Below are 24,591 nucleotides of genomic sequence, written 5' to 3'. Positions count from 1 at the left end.
GCATCAGTCTTAACAGTGTAAAAAAATGATGCTGAAGTGAAATTTGGTTTTCTGGAGGGGGAAATAAATTGATACAGTTTAGGGTTTTGTTTGTTTGTTGGAAATGTCATGCCTTGTCAAGTTAACAAATGTGATTTTGTTCTTGGCAGACAGCAGATTTGGTCAAGAAAAAAAACAAATCCCCCCGAAAACCACTGCAACATAAATATAATATACTTGAGTTTAGTGTGTAGCTTTGCATGAAATAAGCACTGCCTGTTAGCCTCTGTTTGATCCTGTGAGAGTGTGGGGCTAATGTCTGGCCTGTGTTTTGGAAGCAGCAGGTAGTCAGGAGCGAGCTGCTGTGGGGGTCCATATTTCTGTAGCCTGGCAGTTACTCACACACAGATGGAGACCTTATGAACTTTGACAGAGGTCGTGCTAAATTGTAAATCTAAAACTTCTAGACTTCTGAAGGGTTACAGTGGTGCATTATTATTGTTGTTATTTTTTGAACGTGAAATTAGGGGCATCACTAAAGATAGCAACTTGGGTTTGTGAAGCAGATCAACCATGCAGTCATGCTCACATAATGATCACAGGGATCAATAAAGGTAGCATTTTGTGATACTCTAAAGGGAAACTGATGCAGATTAAAATTCGTATTTACATACATAGAACACATGGTGTTGCTTCCTAGATATCAAGACTTGCCTGCTTGTGAACTTATTAAGAAGATTTTAGAGTGTAAAACATTTCAGAAGCTTCTGATTTTTCTGGTGCACGCAATTTGAAAATAATTAAGATATAGGTTTTTTTCTTTTTCATGTCTTTTAGAAGAGTCAGTTGAGACATCAAACTCTGTCATCAGCCATCATCTCACCAGGAATCTTACAGTGGTTTAGGAAAGAAAGACATGAGATGATCTGGTTACATGTTGTGTATTTAAATCCTGCTTTTAAAGTCCAAGAGCTCCTCTTTTGTCTTCTTGTTGTAGTCCCATAGCTGTACTTAATAGATGAAAATCTCTGATATTTCAATTTAAGTTTTTCCATCTGCATAGTAGAGGGAGAGATCAATACTTTCACTCACTGTAGAATCCTAGAATGGCTTAAGTTAGATGGGACCATAAATATAATCTAGTTCCAGCTCCCCTGCCATGGGCAGGGCTTGCCACCCAGTAGATCAGGCTGCCCCAGGATCCCATCCAACCTGGCCTTGAAAACCTCCAGAGATAGGGCATCCACAACCTCTCTGGACAAACTGTTCCAGCGCCTCACCATTCTCTGAATGAAAAGTTTGTTCCTGACATCCAATGTAAATCTTTTCACTTCAAGTTTAAAGCTGATCAGTTGCTGTAAGAAGTTAGCCTCCTTCCTGCTTGTATGCTCCCTTCAAATACTGGAAGATCACAGAGAGGTCTCCTTCTCCTTCACCTTCTCCAAGCTAAATAAGCCCAGTTCCCTCAAATTTTCTTCATAGGTGAGGTGCTCCAACCTTCAGATCATCTTCATAGCCATTTTTTGATCCTCCTCTGGACCTTCTCCCCAGCAGCTCCACATCCTTCCTGTACTGGGGGCCTCAGGCCTGGATGCAGTACTCCAGATGGGGTCTCACAAGAACAAAGTGGAGGGGGACAGTCATCTCCCTTTCCCTGCTGGCCACCCCTCTTTTGATACATCTCAGAATATTGCTGCTGTTGCAAATTCACATTGCTAGCTCATGTCCAGCTTTTCATCCATCTAGACTTCCTGATCCTTCTCTTCAGGGCTGCTGTTCTCTTCACACAGTCTGTACTCAGATCTGAGGCTGCCTTGACCCTAGTGCAACACCTTCTGTTTTGTGTCAGCCAAGGAAAAACTGTATTTGCTTCCAAGTTGTAGTCATTTTGCGTAAGTTATTTTTTTTTAGTGGAGACGCAAAGTGTGTTTATGAAGTCAGGATCCATAAATTACTATCTAGGTCACAAGCAACAAGGAGGCTGATCCTCTTTTAATCAAAAGGTCAAATTTTCATCTTGTCATCATTGAACTGGGATAATGTGCTTCTTAATGGCTCATACACTGGTCTTTAAAGCTACAACTTCATGACTCAGTGAAGCTAATTCCATGTGTTGACCATGATTCCAGTAATGGCCACACAGAGAGCTTGAAAATTCACACCAGCAGCAGACTGTTGGGGGAAAAAAGCTTTACAACTGTTTGATCTGGTCTGCACATAAAATAACAAAACTGTTACTCATACTTCTAAACTGAAAAAACACAAAGGGAAAAGAAGTGTAAAAATCTCCTTTTGCCCCAGCAATTGTCAGTGCACTGCTATTATCTCTGCTAATAATATCTGTTCAAATAGGAAGAAAAAATCCAAATAGCTTAAGTTGAAGCTGAGAGTAGTGAACAGATTTGTTTTGTGAATTTCCACTAGTGTCTCTTATGAAAAATTATGAAAATGCTATAAACCATGTAGATATTTCCTACAAAACTTCTTACCTTCTTTCATTACTGTGATTGGGGTGTTACATGCATGTATCTTCTGCAGCGGTGTGTTATATGTTATAAGTGTGTAGGTTAACAAGATTCACTGGAACAGGGCTGAAATGTGTGGTCATGACACATCTGTCATTTCAGTGAGATGGCCAAGTCTCTTGGTTATGCATGCTGTCATTGGGTTAACTAGGTGTTTCAGTCATGTCTAGCGTGGTGAAAGTTTTAAGGGTTTACTTGTTAATTACACTGAGAGTTCAAGGAGGATATCTTGGAGTAGGATTGAAGAAAACTGGTAAATTTGCTTTGATTACAGCAGTAGCGTGGTCTCTAAGTTGTAAATAAGATTTTCTTGAAGATAAGAGCACGTTTTTAAGAGCTTTTTCTAGCTGTAATTCGGTTAATATTTTTACCTGATTTTGTGTTTGTGTCTTATTTGCAGGTGTGACTCACAATATCTCCTTATTGAGAGAAGTCATCATCCATCCACGCTTTGTTCAAGGAGACATCAGCACTAAATTTCTTCCTGAAGTTTATCCTGATGGATTTAAAGGTTTGTTCCTCATGGGATTTTTTTCCTTTTTTCCCTTGAGAGTTGTTATTTCTGGTAATTTTTCCTTTAATATTTACAAGCTGTTGTGTTCCCCAATCAGTCTTTACACCTTTTTATGCATCTGTCCACGCAGACAGGTTTTTCTAATAACATATGATATGATTGAAACGGTTATCTTCTTTACTTTCAGGAAGGCAAAATATATATCTGTAGTGACAAAGTAGTAAATTAAATACAACCAGAGTTGAGCAAAACAATTTGTAGCCGATATGAAATATGTAAAATAAATATCAGTTCAGCTCTGCCATGCTGTTGCGCTTCATTATAGACAGCGCTCCTACTGTTACCTGGAGATGAGATTTCTCTTTACCCATTGCTATTCCTTCTCCTGTGGGTTTGTGCAGCATCTTTAGGAGCACTTGTTTGCGCTATTTGTGTTCGCAGCAACGTTGTTTTGGAGGATAAGGATGTTTTGTCAGAGTATTCCATTAAGCTAGTCTTGATACACTAAATTACACATAATGATGGGAAATAAACACACATGCAGATGTTTCTTTGCAACAACCTGTCATGGTTTGGATGATGCTATCACGACCTTCTTGGCCTCTTTGCTCCTCTCTCCCTCTTTTCAGGGAGAAAAAAATGGAGTCAATTAAGATAAAGAGGCCTTACACTTCAGCTGACATTCATGAGGAAGAAGCTCTTCCTTACTTAACACATACATGTTTGTGCTTCATCTTTCCTGGGTCTTTGGGTCTGCTGTGAATCATGTGGAGATTCCTTTCTCCCCAGTTAATCATTAACCCAAAGTGGAAAAACTCTCATCCCACTTTGGAGACAACACTGCTAGTTTGGCATTCACGAGATGACTACTGTCTTGCAAGGTCGCAGTCTCCCTAAGGAGCAGAACAGATTTTTCTTACCTTGGGACTCAGTGTGTGAGTTTGATTCAAGGAGTATTCAACCACAGAAATCATCATGTAATTGGCGGTCTATTTGATGCAGTCCTACACAGGAGATGAAGGCATCCAGCTTGTTCTTGGCTCCTGACTGAGCGAAAGGAGTAAGAGTTAGTCACCTTGGATGGCAATAAGCTTGGGATTGTTTAAAATCAAATGTTCTTTTCTTCTTTGCTAAGTTAGGTAGCTAATCCTCAGCTAACTGAGCTGGCTTTTATCCATCACAGAGTTGAGGGTACCCTGATCTACTGTGCAGTTTCTCTGCTGCTGATAAGCAGGTCTGACTCCCTTCCTTTCCCTGACACTTTCATATGGAATTCCATGTCCAGTCTCTTTGGTTCTGGGTCTTTTCAGTCCTTTTTCTTGCTGAATTCAGTTTCCTAAACCACCAGAACACTGCATTTTTATTGTTGCTGCCTTTGTGGTAGTCTTTAAGAGATACCAGGTTGACTTAGCTCATAGAGGAGTCTGGTGAACTTTAGCAGATGTGCAAAGTGAGTGACAGGCTAGAGCTGGGGAGAGGGGAACAGTTAAGTAGTTTTATACTATGCCATGAAAATACAGCTGCACCTGACACATAACTGAGAACAATGATAATAAAAACCATTCTATCCTTACTTGGGTTCACTTGTAAGAAGATAGGACAGGTTTTACTGATGCAGGAGAGAGATGCTGTGCTCTGTATTTTTGACACATCTCATATTTGTCTTTTTAATATTTTATATTGCATTGTTAACCAGTATATGTGATCAGTCAGTTGCGGACTTGGCCACAAATTTCAAGATGCCAATAAATTTGTTTGGGGTAATAGGACTTAAGCAGTATATGTACATATTCATGTTCATATGTTCACTAATGCAAGTAAATGATTAGCATTGCAGACTTGAAGTAATATTTTATTAACATTACAAATAAACTTTTGCTGTAGACACTAGAAAACATGGAAAGAGATATTAGTTCGCAATAGGAACTAATGAATGACATGTAATGATTCATTCATGCAGTACAAAATGTCTCGATCCTCCCCTTCCATACACCAAATACAGCCATACATTAGCCTTCTTAAACAAGGAGGGAAGGTTTAGATTGGTGCTGGAACAGGCTGCCCAGAGAGGCTGTAGATGCCCCATCACTGGAGGTGTTCAAGGCCATTTGGATGGGGGCCCTGGGCAGCCTGGTCTAGTACCAGATCTGGAGACTGGTGGCCCTGCATGTGTCAGGAGGATTGGGACTTGATGATCCTTGGGGTCCCTTCCAACCTAAGCCATTCTATGATTCTTAATGATAAATTAAATGGAGAAATGATTATTACTATCAATGGTTTACAGGCTGGTTTGGCCCGGTTCTGTGTCTAGTGGGGCAGAGGGATTTGTGAGTGTGTGCTTCCAGAAAAGGGGAACGGAGGACCCCGAATAATTAAAAACAGCAGCAATGATCTGAGGAGAAATGAACTTATTTGCTAAATATGGAGTTGGAATGCAAGATAGCACACTATAATACAGTATTATGCAATAAAATTAGAATTGGAGCTAATAAATCAAATGTAATGAGAGAAAGAGTGTCAGAAAGTTTAAGGCCTTACACTAGTGCTGAGGCAATGTGTGAGGCTGGGACAAGCAGCAGTGAGGAAATCCTGATGATGGAAAAGAGGGATATTAGGGGACCTTATATCTGTTCCCCCTGAGCAGGAATGACAGTGACACAGCAAACAGTCTTCTGGGGAATGTAGTATTTCATTTCTTGGGTGGGTACCCGGACCTGGAGCATTAACTCTTTAACTCCCAGTGCTCTACATGATGTTATAACGTGGAATACCAGTAACCAAAAAATCATAAAACCGCGACAATTACAGAGCACTTATATTTCAGGTCAAGAATACTGATTCAAACCTCTCTCAGATAAATGAGAGCCCTTATGATGATGTGATTCCCTTTGGCTTGAAAAACTACCAAGCAGTTGAATTAGATGATAGTTTATTAAGTACCTATTGAAAAATTTCTGCAAATGCCAAGATTCTCATGGAAACTGTTGAAGGCAAACAAGAGTCTTCTGCAGATGGTGTGCTGAAACTCAGCAAGAGAAGCAAAGGAAAATTAGCTGATCAAGTGCAAGTTCTCTACTCACTACACAAACCTCATTATAAAAACCCATCATAAGTTTTGCTTTGAAAATTAAGTAGCTTTTTCTATCCTAATGTTGTTCATTAAAAAAAAAAAAGAAAAAAGAAGCAAATGTATAATTAAATATTTTGGATGATCTGAAAAATGAGAATAAAGTGTAGTAAGAAGATTTGGAAACACCAAAATGTTTGTGTTCCTGTTCAAAGTAGAGATCCAGTGTTTTAAATTTGGAAAACTTAAAAAATACAAATAAAAGTAAATGAAGGTGCATGCCACATTAAAGCTTACCTGAAATTTAGAGTGTTTTACTTTTAAAACTACAGAATTGCAACTGTTGATCTACATTGATGTAAAGAACATCTGTTGTTTTCTTTTTGTTGACTGCATGAGGACTTGCCCATTCCTTAAGTGCATTTTTCCTCAACTATAACAAACAACTTTTGTGTTACTGAAAATAAGTCGAAAGAGATTATTTATTTTCCTGTGTTGTTTTGAAGACTTTTATAGTAATCTTTTACTGTAAGCTAAGGAAAAAAAAAAACCAACAACCTATTAGAAGTACTTCGGCAGCTTTCACATTAATTTGTGATGTCTACTTCAAATTACATCTGGAGCTGGGATGTCTAGTTATTTTCATGATTAAAGCCTAACTATTTTTCTTCCCTTCTTTAAGTAAACAGTCATTAACAAAAACATTTTGTCTTTTTCAAGTTACTTTAAAATATTGTTGTGCTGAAACTAGAGTGGCTTGGTGTATGATTAGTGTGGGAAGACAGCTGCTGGCTAGTAGGTCAGCTGGCATGGGTTACTGCTCTGTGTACACATGTATGTATTGGAAAGAGAGCAGATCTGAAATTGGGTGTGGGGTGCGGCATCACTGATTAAGTTAAATGTGTTACAGATATGCCTGTCTTATTGTGGCATCCAAGCTCTTTGCTCAGAGAATGAAAATATTTATGAAGCATGCAGAAGTAGGCCATACTACTAGAGCGCTGTCAAACAAGTTGTCCGTTTACAGCTTCCAAGCAGCCTGGAATGCTTCTTCACTTCCTAATCTTTCTATTGGAAAAGGAATATATTATCTGTTATCACTGTTTTATAGGTGCAGAAAGTGCCTCTATGTTCACAAAGATCCAAGGGAAGTCTTTAACAAAGGATAAATTAAACCTGTGAGTCCTTGGTTACTACATTATACATGGCATCATTATTTGTCATACAGTTGATTCACTGTGAATCCTAGCTAACTTTGAATATTGAGATATTTTTAAATGAACCATTATTCCTGGTTATTCAGTGATGTCTCAAGTGCTTGTCAGTCTCTTTGGAAGACAGATCTTGTGCAAATGGAAAGTGGGGTGTTTTCCAAGAGGTTATAGCAAAACCCGTACAAGAAAACAAAACAAAGGGAAGAGTTCTTTATTTTCCCATTTTCTTACATGTTGATCTCATTTGTTGGAAAGGAAAAACAGAAGTTCTGATAAACTCAGATAGGCCCCTTTCAACCCAAGTGTTTCTATGAAAAATGTGCAAGGTTCTTTCTCCAGAGTATGAGGGGCTTCAGAGTGTCTATGAGGTAAAGGCCTTAAAATAAATTGTGTTTGTCATAATTATATGAAGGAGAGTAATAATTCCTTCTCTTTACTCAGCACTCATGAAACCACCTCTAGAATCCCATGTGTACATTTACCCCTCTCATATGTGTGAGAAAGATGTAAATACTCTTGAGCTTAGTAGAGAGACTTGGCTGTTGGAGTAGATGACCTATGAGGAGAGACTGGGAGAACCAGGCTGGATTATCTTGGAAATGAGAAAGCTTAAGGAAAACCTAATGGCGGCCTTCTAGCATCTCTGAGGGTATTCCTGAGACAATGGAGCCAGGTTCTTCAGTGAGGTGTATAGCGGGAGTGAGATACAAGAGGTCATAAGCAAAAATATGGGAGGGTTCCTCTTGGATATAAGACAACAAGGATTTGTTCTAATTAAGGTTGATTAAGCATTGGGATGCCTTATCCAGAGAATGTGTGGAATTTCCAGCCTTGGAGAGTTTTTCAAGACTTGCCTTCACAAAACTGGACAACCTGGTCTAGCGCTGATGTTGAGATTGTCTGGTGGGGTGACAGGTGGATTCTGCATTGGCTGGAGACCTTCCAGGATTCCTTCCAGCCTTGGTGATTCTAGGATTCTGTTTTTTGCATAAAAGCACTTGTTAGGTGAATTGAAACTTCAGATATTATTTAAATTGTTTTCAGTTGGATGGAGTAACGCTGCTTCAGTGAATGTGTTACAGTTAGAAGGGAGAGGATTGTTGCTTTTATTTCTATTCATGTTCTCCATATTAAAACCAAGTCCTTGTTACCATTTTATTATACTATTGGTATATAACACATATTTTAACAGGTAGCTTAGTTGACTTTCTCATCTGTGCCAGATGTAGTCAAGAACTTGTCTTAATTTGTCAGTAATACCTTTGTACTTCAAAATAATAGAGGTTTCCTTTCTGTATGTATGCTGTAGTGTTCATGCAAAAAACTATCACTGGCTCCGAGAGACATGCTTCTATGTTCAGAATAGTTTGGGATTGCATATGCAAATTATATTGTCCATATTTTTCTGTGACCATTTTTGGGTGGAACAAAGCTCATCTGGCCTTCAGAAGAAACAAAAACCTCTAACAACATCCACTTTTGTTTTCTGCTTCAGCCTACTTGGTATACATGTTATCTGTAACTTCAGAATCCATTGGGAAAACCTCAAGCCACAACAGAACCTAAACATTATGCATGCATTGCCTGCATTGCCATGGATATGAATTATGCATTATACTTTTTGATTTAACCATTTTGTTCTGTTTTTTTATTCTTTCCAATCAGAAAGACAGTCACTTTTCAACTATTAAGTAACAGACCTGGGCACACAACCAGAGCTTGTTTGTGCTTTGTCATTTTTTTCTGTAACTGATGGTAGGAAACACATTTCTAGGACAAAATGCAAATGAGACTGCTGTGGGAAAAATGACCTTTCGTGTAATTTAATTTGATGTTGGTTATGTAAAGTAATTTCATGAACCTTTTTGACTCAGCTTGGGGGATACTGGGATAATATTGATTTAAGCAATCATAACATCAGGGAAATGAGAGAGAAATACTTCTTCCATGTCTTCATCCAGGATGCTGCTATTAAGTAGTAATAGATGTGGATTGTCTGCTTTCAAGTAATATGAATAACAGTGCTTCCACTCCTTTAATTGTGACTTAGTTTTACTGACATTAATCTTGTGTCGTTCACATTATGTAATTCAGTTCAGTGATACTGAGAATGCAGGAGTATACCCTAGGTTGAGAGGAGAGACTTGGGAGATGCTGTATTTATGATATAGGCAAAATCTCCATGTAGCTCAGGGATCTGCAGTATTCAGTAAGGAGTGACATAACTTCCATCTTGGAGCTGGGGAGCCTTTGCTTCTTACTCATTTCACTTTCTGTCAAGGCAGCACATAGAAAAATGCCTTAAAAGGAGCTCTGTTACTTTTCAGATCAATGTTCTGCATAGCGAACATGGAAGTCTTTATTTTTATTTTAAAGGCTATGGAGAATAGCCACATATGTGGAGAATAGTCACTTATACTTTAAGATATTCTGTTGAAGTCCTGGAGGGTGGCTTGTAAGACAGTATAATACTTGAAGAGAAACAAAGGTATTACTATCTGGAATATTTAATGTGTTTCCAAATGTAGTGATGTAATAGGAAGTTTAACTTCAAAACTGTTTAAAATCCTTCTCAGCATAGCAATGGAGCAAGAGACAAAGAGAAGGAGAGAGGGGCTGGTGTTTAGAAAACTGGGCTAGTATTAGTAGCAGATTTGTATTATAATGGTGAATCACCATCCTTAGGAAACAGCTTTTAATGAAGCGTCTGAGGTATGCAGCCAAAGTTATGCTAAGGACATTCTGTGGTAAGAGTATATCTTTAATGCCAAAGTCCCAAACCTAATTTTGGTATGTTCTTGCTGCATGTATCATCTTCCAGACTCAGGAAAATAAATGCAGCTTGCCCACTCTGGTCACCACAGTAATGATTGGCTTTCTATGTGCCAGATGTGTGCAGCAACTAATGCAGATGGTTATGAATAGAGAAAATGTATAAACTTTTAAAAAACGTCAGTGATAATGAGGAGGTGAGTATAATTCTCGATAGGTTGTTAACGTGTTTCAAATGATCAACTTTTAATGTTTGATGTTTGATTTTTATCGAAGATGAGGGGAGAAGATAGTTTTTGCAGCACAGCAAATACAAAAGCAGTTATTGATTTCATAATAAAGGTAATTGATAGAGGTCATAAGATAAAATGTTTGCATTGGGATTTTTCTAGTTTTACTTTATTCTTGTGCAGGAGTTGATAGTGGTACTAGCAGCGTTGGTTGGGACAGGTGGGATCATGCAGTGTTCGGCAGGATAACTAAAAAGCAAAGGTGTTTTTTGTCTTTCTCTCTGTGATTAATTCTTTTAGTAACTTTTTAATTCTTTTAGTAACTGTTAAAAGAAAGATCAGGTTTGTTTCTCAAGTCAGTTCCTCAGACTTTGAGAATTCTTATTTCTGCATGTTTGTGTTAGTGAAGACAGTTTCAATTTCAAGGCCGATAGAAAATAATAAACACTGAGCAAAGGAAGTTGCATTAATCTTTAGCCAGAATATGCTAATATGGGCTAAATTTAAAAACAAATAGATTTGCTGACTTTTCTATTTCTAAACTTACAATTTTTGGCCAGTGACAGCTCCTTTGTACTCTCAGCTAGAACAGTAATGAGGGTGCTTCCATCATTCTAGCTTCATTGCATTGATGAAATTAACTCTAATTGTGGATATGTGAAGATGCTGTTTAATGTGTCCAGTCTAATGATGGGTCCCCTGTGGAAGATGTCCTGTTTTGAAACTGTGTTCTTGCACTTCTTACTGTGTAGCCCGTTCTGATTGTTGTAGTAGGTCTCTGTGTTTTCCAGAGGATTGTGTTGGTCTTATGCTACTGATAAAAACTGTCATTCACTAATAAGAAGGACTGGGGCGTGTGGGACAACATTATCTGCAGTAGTGCTGAGGTGATGGGAGCATGCAGGTGGAGATGAGAACTGCGTGCTGAATGACTTGAAGCAAATGTGCCACATTGGGCAGAGTTGCTTAGGGAGACCGAGCCTTCTGAACCTCTTCCCTGCCTGTTTCACCACCATAGAATTGCCTTAGTTGGAAGGGGCCCTTAAAGGTCATCTAGTCTAACTTTTCTGCAATGAACAGGAACATCTACAGCTTTATCTGGGTGGTGCTGTTCTTTTATATGAAGTCTATAATTGCCCGTATATGGCAGCATTTGCTGTGATATCGACACATGAAAGTCTACTGAGGTAGACAGCAGCTGCATAAAGCACTCTGAGCTCTGCTGTAATCGAGTTTAGCTAAATGATGGTCCTTCCAGTTCCTGAACAGGGCCTACAGGAAATCTGGGAAGGGATTTTTTATAAGGGCATGCACTGACAAGGGGGAATGGTTTTAAACTGAAAGAACTGTGAGGATAGTGAGACACTGGAACAGGCTGCACAAGGAGGCTGTGAATGCCCCCACCCTGGAGGCGTTCAAGGCCAGGCTGGGTGGGGCTGTGAGCAGCCTGATGATCTTAAAGGTCCCTTCCAACCCAAACCATTCTATGCTTCTATGAAATCTTCCAGCCTTACCCTCATTTTATTTTTTTTTTTAACTTAATGCAATATCTTCTCTAGCTTTTGAAACACCCATTCTTTCATCTGTGCAAAATCTTTCTCCTAAGAGTACTTTGAGCTTATTCTCCATAACAATTCATCTTTGTACTTCTCGTTCCCTTTTACACCAGCTTTATCTTCCTTTCACCGCCTTATGGACTGGCTACTTCACTTGCTCTTTTACTTCATCTCGCATCACTTTGGATTGCTTTACTTACCCGGTGACACCAGTCTTATCCACCAACGTGCCAGCTTCTCATACCAAATCTGTGTTGCACAAGAGAGGGCAGAATTCTGGCACCATGCTCTGTCTTTTAATCTGCTGAATGGACTACTGAATTTCTGTACAACTTTCACAGTCTGTAGCATAGATCTGGACAGGAGTTTTTGTCCAAAACTTTATTAGCTTGCCTCCCTTTAAATTACAAGCTACTTTGAGCACTTTTTTTTTTGCTTATGAAGAGCCAGGTATGACTTTGAGTTCATTGGTTGCAAACTAATAATGACACAATTGGCACTAAAGGTTGCAGGATGGACAAGTAGTTTCATCTACATTTATTTCTGGAGTTATTATGCCTTTTGCTTGGAAGCTGTGTAGCCTTGGTAAGGTAAGGTACTGAGAAAGAATGCAGTATATTTTGAGTAAGTTCTAATGTACAAATGGATTCCTTACCAGCGTGAGGCACAATATGTCACCCAGTGACATTTCAGTAACAAAAACAAGATGCTGCAGCATCGTTCCATTTTTTTTCTTTCCCTTTCAGTTGTCAAATTGTTTTCAACAGAGTTACTGGTGTTAGCAGTAGGGCTGATCTGTATGAAAACATACAATTTAAACTCTGAATCTCAGAGCATCTGCTATGCTGAGCCTCATCTTAATTTAGGGGGAAAAAATGCAGATTGAATCTGTAAGGACTGAGCAGCATTTTAAGTAGGAGTAACTTTTTGTTTTTATATTTGTGCTGATCTTTGATTTCTAATAACTTTTAACTGATTTTATTTTTTTTGAAAACTAGGGCACCAGTTGACAGATTGTGAAAGAAGAGAACTACTGGCAACAGCAGCTTCTTTGTATGTGGCTGAACAACTGAGATCGCAGAGATTCCTGGGGACTCCAAGGTAAGGTTGTTTCCAGGAACTCAGGTGTGCCAATGCGTTTTGTTAATGGCGTCTTCTCATGCATGAGAGAAATGCTGGTGAGAAACTGCATGGTTTCTTAACGTAGTCTGTTTTTTTCTAAATTCGAATGAGCTGTGGCTTACATTTCCCTGCTCACACAAGTCATACATGATTATTTTTATTCTACGTATTAGCATGCTAATAGGCACAAAAATGTGTTACAAGCCAGTGCAGTAATTAATGCACATCAGGAGTTTCATTAATGCAAAATGTTGCTACATTAGTAACTAACCACAAATTGAGCATCACAAATTTCCCTTGTGTCCATTTGAAGTGATCTAAGCATTTTGGGATAATGTGAATGTTCAGCTACAGAGCTTTAAAATATTGTGGATTCATGAGTCATTTGCTACCTCGATAAAGAACAGTGATAGTTTTGGGTCTAATTCTGATGATGTGTTCTGACTTACCAATTCTGGAATACTCAGCACCTTTGCATTAAGTATGGATTTTGGATCTGTTGTTGCCCTGCTTCCTCATTCTTTTGGATAACAGCTGCTGGGTAACATACATGGTAATGTTAATTGGTGAGACACTGCAATAGTGTCTGTCAAAATAGTAATCACTACTTTGTTTCTTTGGAACAGTGTGCTTTTTTTCCTCTGTGATGCTTTTGGCTTTTGTTGTCCTCTGGCGTATCATTGTAAGCTGAAGCCTTTGTCAGTGCCTTGAGATGTAATTTGTGGATCTGGGTAGTCGGTGTTTCCAACTGCTGCATACAGAAAAGCTAAACTTCATCATGAGTCTGTTTCAAAAGTTAAACGCTTTAATGTGTCTGCATGTCTGTGTATGTCTGTGTGAGAGAGACAGAAGTCAGAATGCGGCATAGACATTATTCACATTCCATGCCAGTGGTTTGACAGTGTATTCTATTACTGATTTTACAGTGGTCAGGAATAAATCAGACGTGGTTTCAAGAAGTCTTTATTTTTATTTGTACCCACATAGATAAATAGTACCATATGTGTTTAAAAAAAAAAAGAAAAAAGAAAAAAAAGAGACACTTAGAGCAAGCATAACAGCTTTGTAATACGTAGCATATGTAGGGCTGGGTGATTGTTTGCCTTTCTCACCTATAGGGGCAAGTTAAGTGGTTTTATTTATTTTTTTCATTATTTCATTCCACAAGTTACGTTGTCCGTAGCAGATGGTATAAGGAGAAGAACAGGCACTCTGAGGACACTGTTCCCAGCTAAAAGATGAATGAGGGAAAATGAGGAGGAGCTTTAACTGTAGTTTTTACTGGCTAGCACAGGAAGATAAGTAGTCTGGTACTGCTGTTGAGAAGTAGCTGATTCCTTCTTACTTTGAAGAAGGATGGGAATGTTTGACTTAAACAGTGATTCTCAAACTGCTGTTGCATTCCCTGATCTGATTTTTTTTTTTTTTTTTCCTCTTAGTGTAAAATGTTCTAATTGCTAACAAGAGAAAAGCAGTCCCATTTTGGAAGAATCTTTTAATGCTTGATTTCTAATGCTTCTAATGCAGAACAGGGTGTTTGTGTATCTTAATAGAAAAGACATATACAACTCCTTAAGCCAAAATACCAACTGCGCAAACAAAATATGGCATTGAGCAATCGGGCACAGCCTTGTCAAGAAAACAAATACTTTCCTGCTTTGAAGAAAAAGTAGCTTGTTTTTTGTGTCCTTCTACCATAACTCCCTCATATATTTTCCTCCAACATGGGCAGGGTAGAGTCTGACCACATGACATTTTTGCTTGGTAAGACTGGATTAAGATTTGTTTCTTTTTTCAAATCCTCTACGGTGAAGCTAAGAAATCTTGTTGGTACATGGAGTGTTACTTTCTCTGCCATGACAGGTATTTAACTCATCTTTCTCAGCATGATCTTTTCTGTCTGTTAAGGCATATGCAGATCTGGAATGAGTCCTTCAGAAGCTGAGCCTTAGAATTTTCTTGGAGTGGTGGCTGTCTGTGTTCCTTAGTGAATAGGTCATTATTACAATCCACATATGTTTTGAGGTCTACTTATTGCAGTGTCAGTAAAGCTGCCTATATGAGGTCAAATAAGGACAAAGTAATGTGAAAAGACTTACTTGTGAGTAGCTTCTGAAGAAAAACAAACATGGTAGCGATCCCCTTTCCCCACAAATCCTTCAGCTCTGTGGAAGAAGCAAAAGCAGAGTGATTTCAAAGGATTATGCAGGGGTCTGGCCGGTACTCCCCTCTCCTCAGAGCAGCTGGTGGACTCCCTCTAGAGGGGACTGAGTAGTGTGGAGCATTCAGGGTACTGGAGCCCAGTCAAGGATCAGTCCCTCGTGGCATGTCCTGAACTTACCCAAGCTGCATTTGACTTGTATCTGGAGGTGTGCCATATCATGGGTACGTTTCATGGAATAGGACTGTGGCCACAGAAAGCGCATCTTTATTGGTGTGTCTGCAATCTGAAAAGTGTAGAGTAGGAACCTGTCTTACTGGCGGTGAATCAAAAAGGTCAGCTGTAATCTTGGATGCAGTTCACTGTGGCAGAATTTGATGTTTAGAATCTGTGTGAATTTTAAACCCACACTGGGTTTTCCTTCCATTTTTTTTCTTTCTTTTTTTTGGGAGCCACATGTATGGCATGCATTCTTCTCACTCCTGTGAGAGTATTTTTGAGTACCTTTCTCCATCCTGACTTAGTCAGCCACAGCTTAGGATTGTTATTCTAGTCAGACAGATAGGAAGAATCACTCTTGGAAGTCTTCAGAGAAGTTCCACCTTTCACTAGCAGGGCCACTGTGCCATCTGTGGTCAGATGAAATGGACCTGTGCCAGTTTAAGGAATCATTATCCCAGCCTACTCCTTTACTTGGTCTCTGCCTATTCCCTCCTCCTACTCCAGGTATGTGATGATTTTCTGTGTAGTTGCTTTCTCTTCTGATTCTGCCAAATCATAGCATCATAGAATCACCAAGGTTGGAAATGACCTACAAGATCATCCAGTCCAACCATCCACCCATCACCAATAGTTCTCACTAAACCATGTCCCTCAACATAATGTCCAAACGATCCTTGAACACCTCCAGGGCCAGTGACTCCACCACCTCCCCGGAAGAGCTGAAAGAGCGAGATTGTATAGCAAGGGAGGAGCTGCATGGTTCTTGCTAGAGTGTACTCTGAGGATTGGTGAGCTTTTACCTCATTAAGATCCAAGGCCCATCTTTCTTCTGCTGGTTTCAATTAGATGTGACTTCTGTAATAGGATTCTTTGTAGGAGTACATTGTGTGGCTTTGAGGCTAATGTAGGCCTCAGGGCAAACAGCAGTTCACTGTTCTTCTATCAGAGATAACAGCATGACAATTTGGGTGGAGCACCCACAGGTGGGTTTCCACTGTCTGTAGTACATTGTGCCCTTGGCCTCACCAGTGGTCCTGTAGGATTTATTTGCCAAGCACTATCTTAAAACAAATGCTGGAGACCTGTGTGTGCTCATAGTTACAGAAATATCAAGCACTTGCTTTTGTTATCCAAAATGAACATTTTCTTTGTCTTTTTATGTAACAGGTTGCTATTTAGCCAGTTTTCTTGGGAAGTTGGTTGTTGGGCATTTGGTTTTGTTTTGCTTTTGGAAGATAATGAGCTAATGAAAATGCTTGGTATTTTATGAGCCAGTTACTACTAATGTGAATATTTCACTGTGGTATCTAGATAATAGGGGCACAAGTTTCCTACAGGAAACAGCTATGAATGATTAATGAGCGTTTCATTGTTCCGCTTTCAGTTATTTTACCTAGAACTTTCCCTACTTGTTCCGTAGTCCAGTTTATTGTGAAGCCGGTGCCACCCACAGCTGCTGAACAGATTTACAGTATCTAGTAAAATCTTGAGGTCTTCTAGATCTTATATCAAGTGGAAACATATTTTGGCTGAAGTGAATCCAGCTTATTTTATGTCTGTTTGATGTAGTTAGCCTTTGAGACAAAAAGTGATGTTGTACAGTTGAATCTTCACATTTTGGCTTCAGGCTTGTTTTCGTTAGTGGGTTGGGAGAGGAATAGGAGAGTGACTCTCCAGGTGTGGCTACATCATGCTATCTCATGGGTCTACTAATGTGGTGTTTATAATTCTAAACCCAATTGCCTACAGCACTTCCTATGTGTTGCTTGTATTGGCAGCCAAGTCTATTTTCCTAATTTTTCTATGGGTTTTACTCTTTCATCATTTATGACTTGGAAAAAAACAGTGAGCCTGCATGCCCGTATTACCTGATACTACATGCAAAAAGATGGTAACACACTGAAAAATGTTTTATATTGCTAGAAAAAAAACTAAAGGTTTTTCTTGGTCTACTGCATAATATAGGAAACCGGGACTGGAAAAGCTTGAGTTAAACTCCTAACTGTTCCTGTGGGACATTTGGAATGGGCCTTGGTTTACTAAGACAGAATGGCCCTACTGCTTTACTACATTATTGAGGTCATATAAATATTTATTTATGAACATCTATAAAGTATTTTGAGACTTAAAATGGATGATATTTTCCAAGCATAGAATAATACTTTGGCGAGAAATAAATCTGAGTGAGGAATTGCAGCAAAATGCAATCACAATTTTGTTCTAATGTGGAAATGATGATTTGTCATTTTGTGGAATGGCATCAACTGGTTAGCTCCTGTGAGGTTCTTGAAATAGCTGAGTTGAGTTTTTATGTTCCAAGATCCTGCAAATTCAGTGCACTGGATGTAACATGACTGGTGACCTGCAAGAACAGACTGCTGGAGGTTTGTGTCTGGGTTGATTTGGTACAGGCATATTGTTTATTCTCAGCTGCACATAGTAATGACGGCTCAGATACCTACTTCGCTTTGCCATTGTATGACCAGGGTAGCTAGTGAGCTGTTAACAGAGCAGTGGTCTGGTACCTCTTATGCTTGCTTTCACATAGACTACACCTATTATCCTGCTGGTGCCTGGGATGGAGCCAGCTCTTTGCCGTCCCGGGGTTTCCCCATATGGAAGAATGGTCAGCTGCCCAATAGGAGAGCTATCTGGCTCTCTTGCACTGCTGGAGCAGCACAAAATAAGGTTGTATTACATTAATTTTAAAAAGAAGGAAGATGATGTCAGGAAAATTTACTGGAGTCATCCAAACTGGCCATTTGGAAAGAAAGACTTTTGACTTGCCATACAGTCATAGGCATTCGTGAATTGTGATCCCTCCCCTTCCCCCTCAAACCACAGTAATAACACGAAAAGTTATTGCAAGTACAGCTAAATATTTATACTATGCATTACCCTACAAATACCCTCTGGTGTGATATAAAGCTAAAATGCTTTGTTTTCATTTAGTAAGGATGACTAAGCCCAGCCCACTTGTGGCTTTACTTTATTCCCTTGCTTTGGAGTTATGCAGTCATCCTTAGCTCATGAAAATAGCACTATTTTATCCTCATTTTTCTGGTCCCCTGGTCAAGAAGTCAAGCATTCTTTTCATGATTTTCTACTGTGCCTTTTAAAGCTCTCAGTATACTTATGTAACTATTACACTTCAGACCATCATTTCACCTTTATATTTTCGTTCTTTGTAGACTAGCGAGGTACTAAGAATCTGTTCTGTGTGTGTAATCCTTGTTTATAAGGGGATCTTCAGGTTGTGGCATCCTTCTCATCTCTTGAGTGTTACTAAATGTTGTTCTTTTGACCTCTTGATAATAATGTAATATATATATTATGTTTATAATCTTGCTTAATCACTGCTAAACCAGCTGCCCTATATAGAATTCTGTCTGTCTTTAAAATCTGGTATTATTTGCCCTTCTACATTGTTCATTTGAATATTACAGAAAGAGGATTACGTGTGCTATAGACAAACAAGTAGATGGAAATACGTGGAACAGGTGTTTTTAGCCAGTGGAAATGAACTTTTGTGTAAAATATAAAAGTTGGAATGGAATTCAGCGTAAATGGGACATTTATGACCATTTCTGCAGAAAGTACGTATCATCTTTTCTTTGGATTCTATTAACGGTATCAGAGTTGATAGCGTAAGTAACATAAGGTATTTATATACTAGTTTGAAAGCAGAGCCACCGTCCTGTGTGATTCATGACCACGTATATTCCAGAAACAGAACAGCCTGTTATAGGAGCTTTTCATAACATATTATCCCTATTGTAGCTGGAGGGAAAACGGTGTTCTGGTCACTCAGGAATTCATGCTTGTTCAATTTTAAGATTGGATAATCATTATGAAATCATTATGAAGGTAATCGTTGCAAAGCTTGGACCTCACTGAACATCTTTTGGGAAGACCCCAGAGCAGCAGGTGTGCAGCTTGCTGAGGTGGCTGCTGGTGGGAAGGCTGCTCACCAAAATAAATGGACTTGGCTAAGTCCCCGTGTTTATTGTCTTTTATTTTCATCATGTCTGTTGGGAAAGCAGCAGCTGTTGGAGGAGTGTCATGGCTTCCATGGCTACCATTCATGTAACGTTGAAACCTGAATGTACATGGCCTATGCGTGTGAATGTTTTCAGTTGCACTGCTGTATTCCTAGTCCTTTTTAATTGTGAATCAGGCCCTTTTCTCATCCATGCTTTGCTGATGACTTCTTCTTTCCAAGATCCCCTGTTTGCCATAAGACCTCTCTCTCTTTCCTTTACTTTGATCCTTTTTATAAGCACAACAATTCTTTCCTTTCATGTAGGCTTACACCTCCTAAACTCGTTCCTCAATATTTGTCTGTGTGTAAAAAGCGTACACATGAAGCTGTAGAACTAAGTTGCATGCTAATAACCCCATGTTCCCCGGTCATTTGACATCTACTTTCAGCATTGTTTTGTTTTTTTCTCTCCATCTGTGTGTTTTATTTGGAATTTCCAAGGGCAGAAGTAAAATCGTGTTGGATGCTTTTATCTTAGGGCTGTGGTTTTCTTCACTTTGGTTGATTCTAAACTTAGGAAATGCATGTTAAGCTCAGTAAATGCATGTGTAGATACATTCATATTGGAAGCTCTGTTTATGTTTGTTTCCTAGGACTATTAACATAAAAAGGATAAGCCCAAACATCAGGACCATACCATGTTAAGTTCCTCGGAGTGTTGGCTGTGTCCTGCTGTTTGTTAGTGTACTGCATAGCTTATTCTCAGTACTGTTGCAGTAGAAATGTTATCAACAAAATAATACGGGAAGAAAAAGTATCTTATTCAATATTGTCTGCATACTTTTACATGTATGTGCCTTGATTTATCTATTCTTCAGCATGCTTGCTTCATTTATGATTCACAAAGGCTATAGTTAAATATAAGATATTGATTGAAGGGATAGATAATTCATTTATACCTTTGTTATTGAGTATTACAATTTTCAACCGTTTCTTTTTCCTTTGATTCAGCTGCAAAAGTGGGATGGGACGCAGAATGGCCTCATTATTGTAGGAGTATTTCTCTGTTCCCTGCAATGATTCCAAAAGCTCTTGCACACTTCATCAGTATTATTGTAATTCTTTGGCTGCAGGATATTTGGCAGCTGTTGCACCCCACTGGCAAATCCTATTCAGACTTCACTTCCATTCACCATTGCCATTGGAGAATTGATTTCTCTCTCCTCTGCTCTAACCTTTCCCAATTCATTTTGGATTGTTCAATGTGAAACATTTTAATTTCATATCATACAGCCATTCAGCTCACAATCCTTTTTTAACCTGTCACCAGGGTAACAGCATAGCATGCTTTCTTTAGGCAATCAAGTTTTTATTTCACATGCTTAATGTTGCATTAAATGTTTGCATTTTGTTTAACCCTCTTAAATACTTTGAACTGTGGATATATTTTGCAGGGTAGTGAAGACTCTGATTTCAGTGTCAAGTCTTTGCAGAAATTGCCTTATTTAAAATAAAATAATTAAATAAATGAAAAAGCAGAAGGCGAATGCAGTAATGAGGAGATTATTAGTAAAATCTCTCAGAGATGAATGAGACAAGCATCTGTAGAATAGCAAAAATGTTTTTCTTCTGTAAAAACCTTTCAGAAGCTTAGAGCATGATCTTTACTCCCGTGCTTTAGGATTACTCTTACCTGTAAGCGCTTGTAATCAAATTAATGCAAATATAGGATTAAGCATGCAATAACATGACTTTAAGAAGTGAAATATCTGGCCTATATATGTCAGCCCGCTTGAAACTGCTTACCAGATATGTGTATAGGACTGCAAACTGAATAGCAAGTACTTTACTGCATAAAAATTAAATTTTTTAGGATGATGCAATTGAAATACAAAAGTCACGTTTCTGGCATGAGCAACAGGCTACATCTATTTTTTTGGAAATGAGAATAATAGTAATGATGCATTTGGAGTACTTTACTGCAGACGATTACAAAAATAAAATGGAATAGACTTTTTCATACCTGAAAAAACATTGATGTCATCCGTGACCTTGCTGAGCAAGTTCAGCTTGTCTTAGTGGAAAAATTGGACCAGCTAGGTTCGCCTCCACCTATTTGACTGGAAATTAAAACTAGTCTGTAATAGTTATCATTAAAATTCCCAGAATTTTATATCTTACATCTGTAATTATAAGTAGAGATGTAGAGCAAAAAAGGTTTTTATCTGCCATGTTCTATTCTCAATTATGTAGACAGAGAAGATGGAAAAAACTTCTTTTTAATTTTAACTAGTGAAATGTAAGAATTCACAGTATTGTAAAGAATGCCAAACTCTGCTCATTTACAATGAAATAAGCCAGTTGCAATGAAAACAGTATTCATTTTAACACTTCATAACACTAATTTTACAAAGCTTCATACTTGCAAAATAATTCACACACACTGATACTCTTTTTTATAAAGCAAAATATTTGCAGTACTGTATTAGCTAGGCTGAGTTTACATTTGATCTAGTACTTTTTTGAGGAGAAAGCTGCTTACCAGACCCATAAAGTTGACTTTGTTAGAGTCTTCAACAGCGTACAGCAATGCAGTTCCTTCTATAAATTTCTAAGTTTTCTGTCCACTTTCTTTTTTTTCCCCCAAGTTGAACTATAAGCTACCAAATATCATTACCTGCCAAAAGTGGTTTGGCAGTGTTTTGCTGCTGAATTTTGCCAAAAGGAGCCAAACATATGGTAACAGTTAATTTATTGGTGCTTCTAACCTCAAGGGAGCTCTTACAGAGAGCATATTACCTTTTTATCTAACATATTCTAAATAAAAGAGCTGCTGGCTTGAAATTTGATATGCCTGTATAGAAGCTGACCTTCAACGCAGTTATGCTTGATTCTGTCTTAAGGATAAAATTAAAAGTGCAAATGTGTAAGATTGAGCTGAGGCTTCTTTCTTTCTAACTTTGAGAGAGCCAAGTAACTCTTTTTGCTCTTTTCATAACCTGATAGTGTAGTGACTCACTTACAAGAAAAGCTACTTGGGCATGTCAGAGTATTTCAGATGACATACTTAGATGGTGTCTTAAAAGAAATGCATCCTGATATCCTTTGATGCCTATGAAGTACTCAGGTGCCTAAAAGTTTTTCTCTGGATCTGTGTTGAGGCTGTCCAAATGACTTTTCCTTTTGTGATTATGGGTGATTCTTTAATATATATTACAGACCAGTCTACAGTGGTTTACTTTTGTGTAATTGGATGTCATGCTTGGAGTTTGTTTTGGCTGTGGCTTCCCTTTAACATGCATCTTCAAAGCCTGTAGTGTGAGAAAGACAGGGCAGGAAAGAGCAGCGCAGAACTTGGTTCTTTTGAAACCAGGGATGTTTACCTATTGACTAAGAAAGGAGATGACAAGCCTTTATCCTGTCTGTCGCTGGTGCTTAGTAAAATTAGTCTTGAAACGCTTATATTGCAATAATGCAAACTAATTGTCCACCGAATCCCAAATTAAAAAACAAAACGAAATAAAAAATTAAAAATCTGGGATATGTGTTGAATTTTATCTTTCCTAGGCTTCAACCTTTTGTTTTAACCCAGTGTTGTGGTACGTGTTTCTGAGGCTCCTCACTCTGCTATGGGTGATGGTGTGATGCACCTTGACCAAACAGTAGTGATTTTTTCCAGGCCCTGTTGCACAGTCTTCTACCAGACATGGAAATTCAAAGCCAGATCTACATCTGGCTGCACCCAGCCTTTACTGTTCTTCAGAGAGGGAGATGCCATAAACCAACAGCTTTTCTATGTTCATTGCCTTGAAGTAGTGGCAGCACTTCTTTTCTAAATCCTTCATTTCCCCCACAACCCAGTGCCACAAATCCTTGGACAAATCACAGTAACTTGAAGATCACTGAATACTTAGATAGATGGATATTTGGCCCTCTCACTATTACTTGTTTCATATTCCATGAATGTAATTCCCCCAAAATAAACTGAGGGGGATTGAAATGCAAAATCCACTTTGTATCAGTCATTATGTGCAGTTGTGTTACTGCCACTCTTTGGGTCCTTCCCACAGGCTGACTTCTCCACTTTGACTGTAATCAGTGGAATATTTAGCAGTTTGATTTGATGATACTGAGCTGCTGTTACAAATACTTCTGTATTTTCTTCCTGTATCTTATATTTGCCCTAAGCTAAAAATACCCTAATTTAACTAATAATTTCTCCTAAAATTCTTTCATTCACATCTGTTGCATATAATTTTAGCTGAGTTGGAAATCTATACATCATTTTTATTGTTGGCTTTTGTCTTACTTTGAGGCCATAATGTGAACAATGGCAGGCTTCCTATGAAAAGGCTGATAATATATAGAGTGCAATAGAGATTTATCTTTTGAATGCATATAATTTAAAATAATTAGAGCCTGGGTTTTTGTGGCACAGATTCATGGTGTCTAAGTAGTGTAATAAAAATAGATGAGTAGTTCAGTCTACCTGAGGACTAACTTACTGAGGAGAGGTGTGCTCCTCTCTTCAATGGTATTAAAGGTAAGATATGGTTAATATCAGCTGTCCAAAGCCCAGTGGTGTGAACTGAAATGGCAAACTGAAGGTGCAGTAGATGATGTATTGATGCTAATGTGAGTCATTGGAGCTCTGTAATGTGCCGTAATTGTCTAGATGTTAAGAATTAATACTTACTGAAATATGGATGCTTTGTGTTATCCTTGTAATATAATTTAATTTTTAATGAACTCTTAGGGTTTTTCATATTCTGTTTATTCTTTCTAATCTAACAGAATTAGTGGCATTAATTTCATTCAAGAGGAATTGAGTGCAGAAGAGATAGAGAACAAAGCTTTAGAATCTCTGAAGCACATCATGTTTTTTTATGTGCCAAGGAGAGGATGTGGCTGTCGCATTGCCTGCCAGAAAATAGCATGGGTACCTCTATCCAAATGCTCTGATCAGATTTATCTGTGAATTGACAGATGCATAGTTCATGTTTGCCTGTCGTCCAGCACCAGTTCATGCATATGCACTAAAGGTGCATCTTTTGGAAAATGATTACAGTTCTTAGTCAGCTTCTGGTTCTTACATTATGGCATACAGAATAGCCAGTAAGGGAAAATCTGGCCGTTCTTTTCTGGAATCTTGTACCATCTTGAATGTGTACCCCCACATATTTCCTGGATTAAGTCTCACAGAGAAGAAATCACAACAGAGCAAATATGATCAGTGCAGCAGTATTA

General features: G+C 38.5%; 1 protein-coding gene across 3 annotated transcripts in view; it reads left to right on the top strand.

Annotated features, from left to right (window-relative positions):
* The window catches only part of PCCA (propionyl-CoA carboxylase subunit alpha), a 251,157-nt gene that overhangs the window by 122,936 nt on the left and 103,630 nt on the right, over positions 1 to 24,591 (top strand). For all 3 annotated transcript variants that reach the window (XM_015851501.1, XM_032442017.1, XM_032442016.1), the window contains exons 17-18: positions 2,905 to 3,015; positions 12,856 to 12,958. In XM_015851501.1, coding sequence (XP_015706987.1) covers positions 2,905 to 3,015; positions 12,856 to 12,958 — 214 coding nt within the window. The remainder of the gene's footprint in view (positions 1 to 2,904; positions 3,016 to 12,855; positions 12,959 to 24,591) is intronic.

Source organism: Coturnix japonica, chromosome 1 (genome assembly GCF_001577835.2).
Source record: "Coturnix japonica isolate 7356 chromosome 1, Coturnix japonica 2.1, whole genome shotgun sequence".
Lineage (NCBI taxonomy): Eukaryota > Metazoa > Chordata > Aves > Galliformes > Phasianidae > Coturnix > Coturnix japonica.
This window is presented reverse-complemented; position numbering and strand designations above follow the sequence as displayed.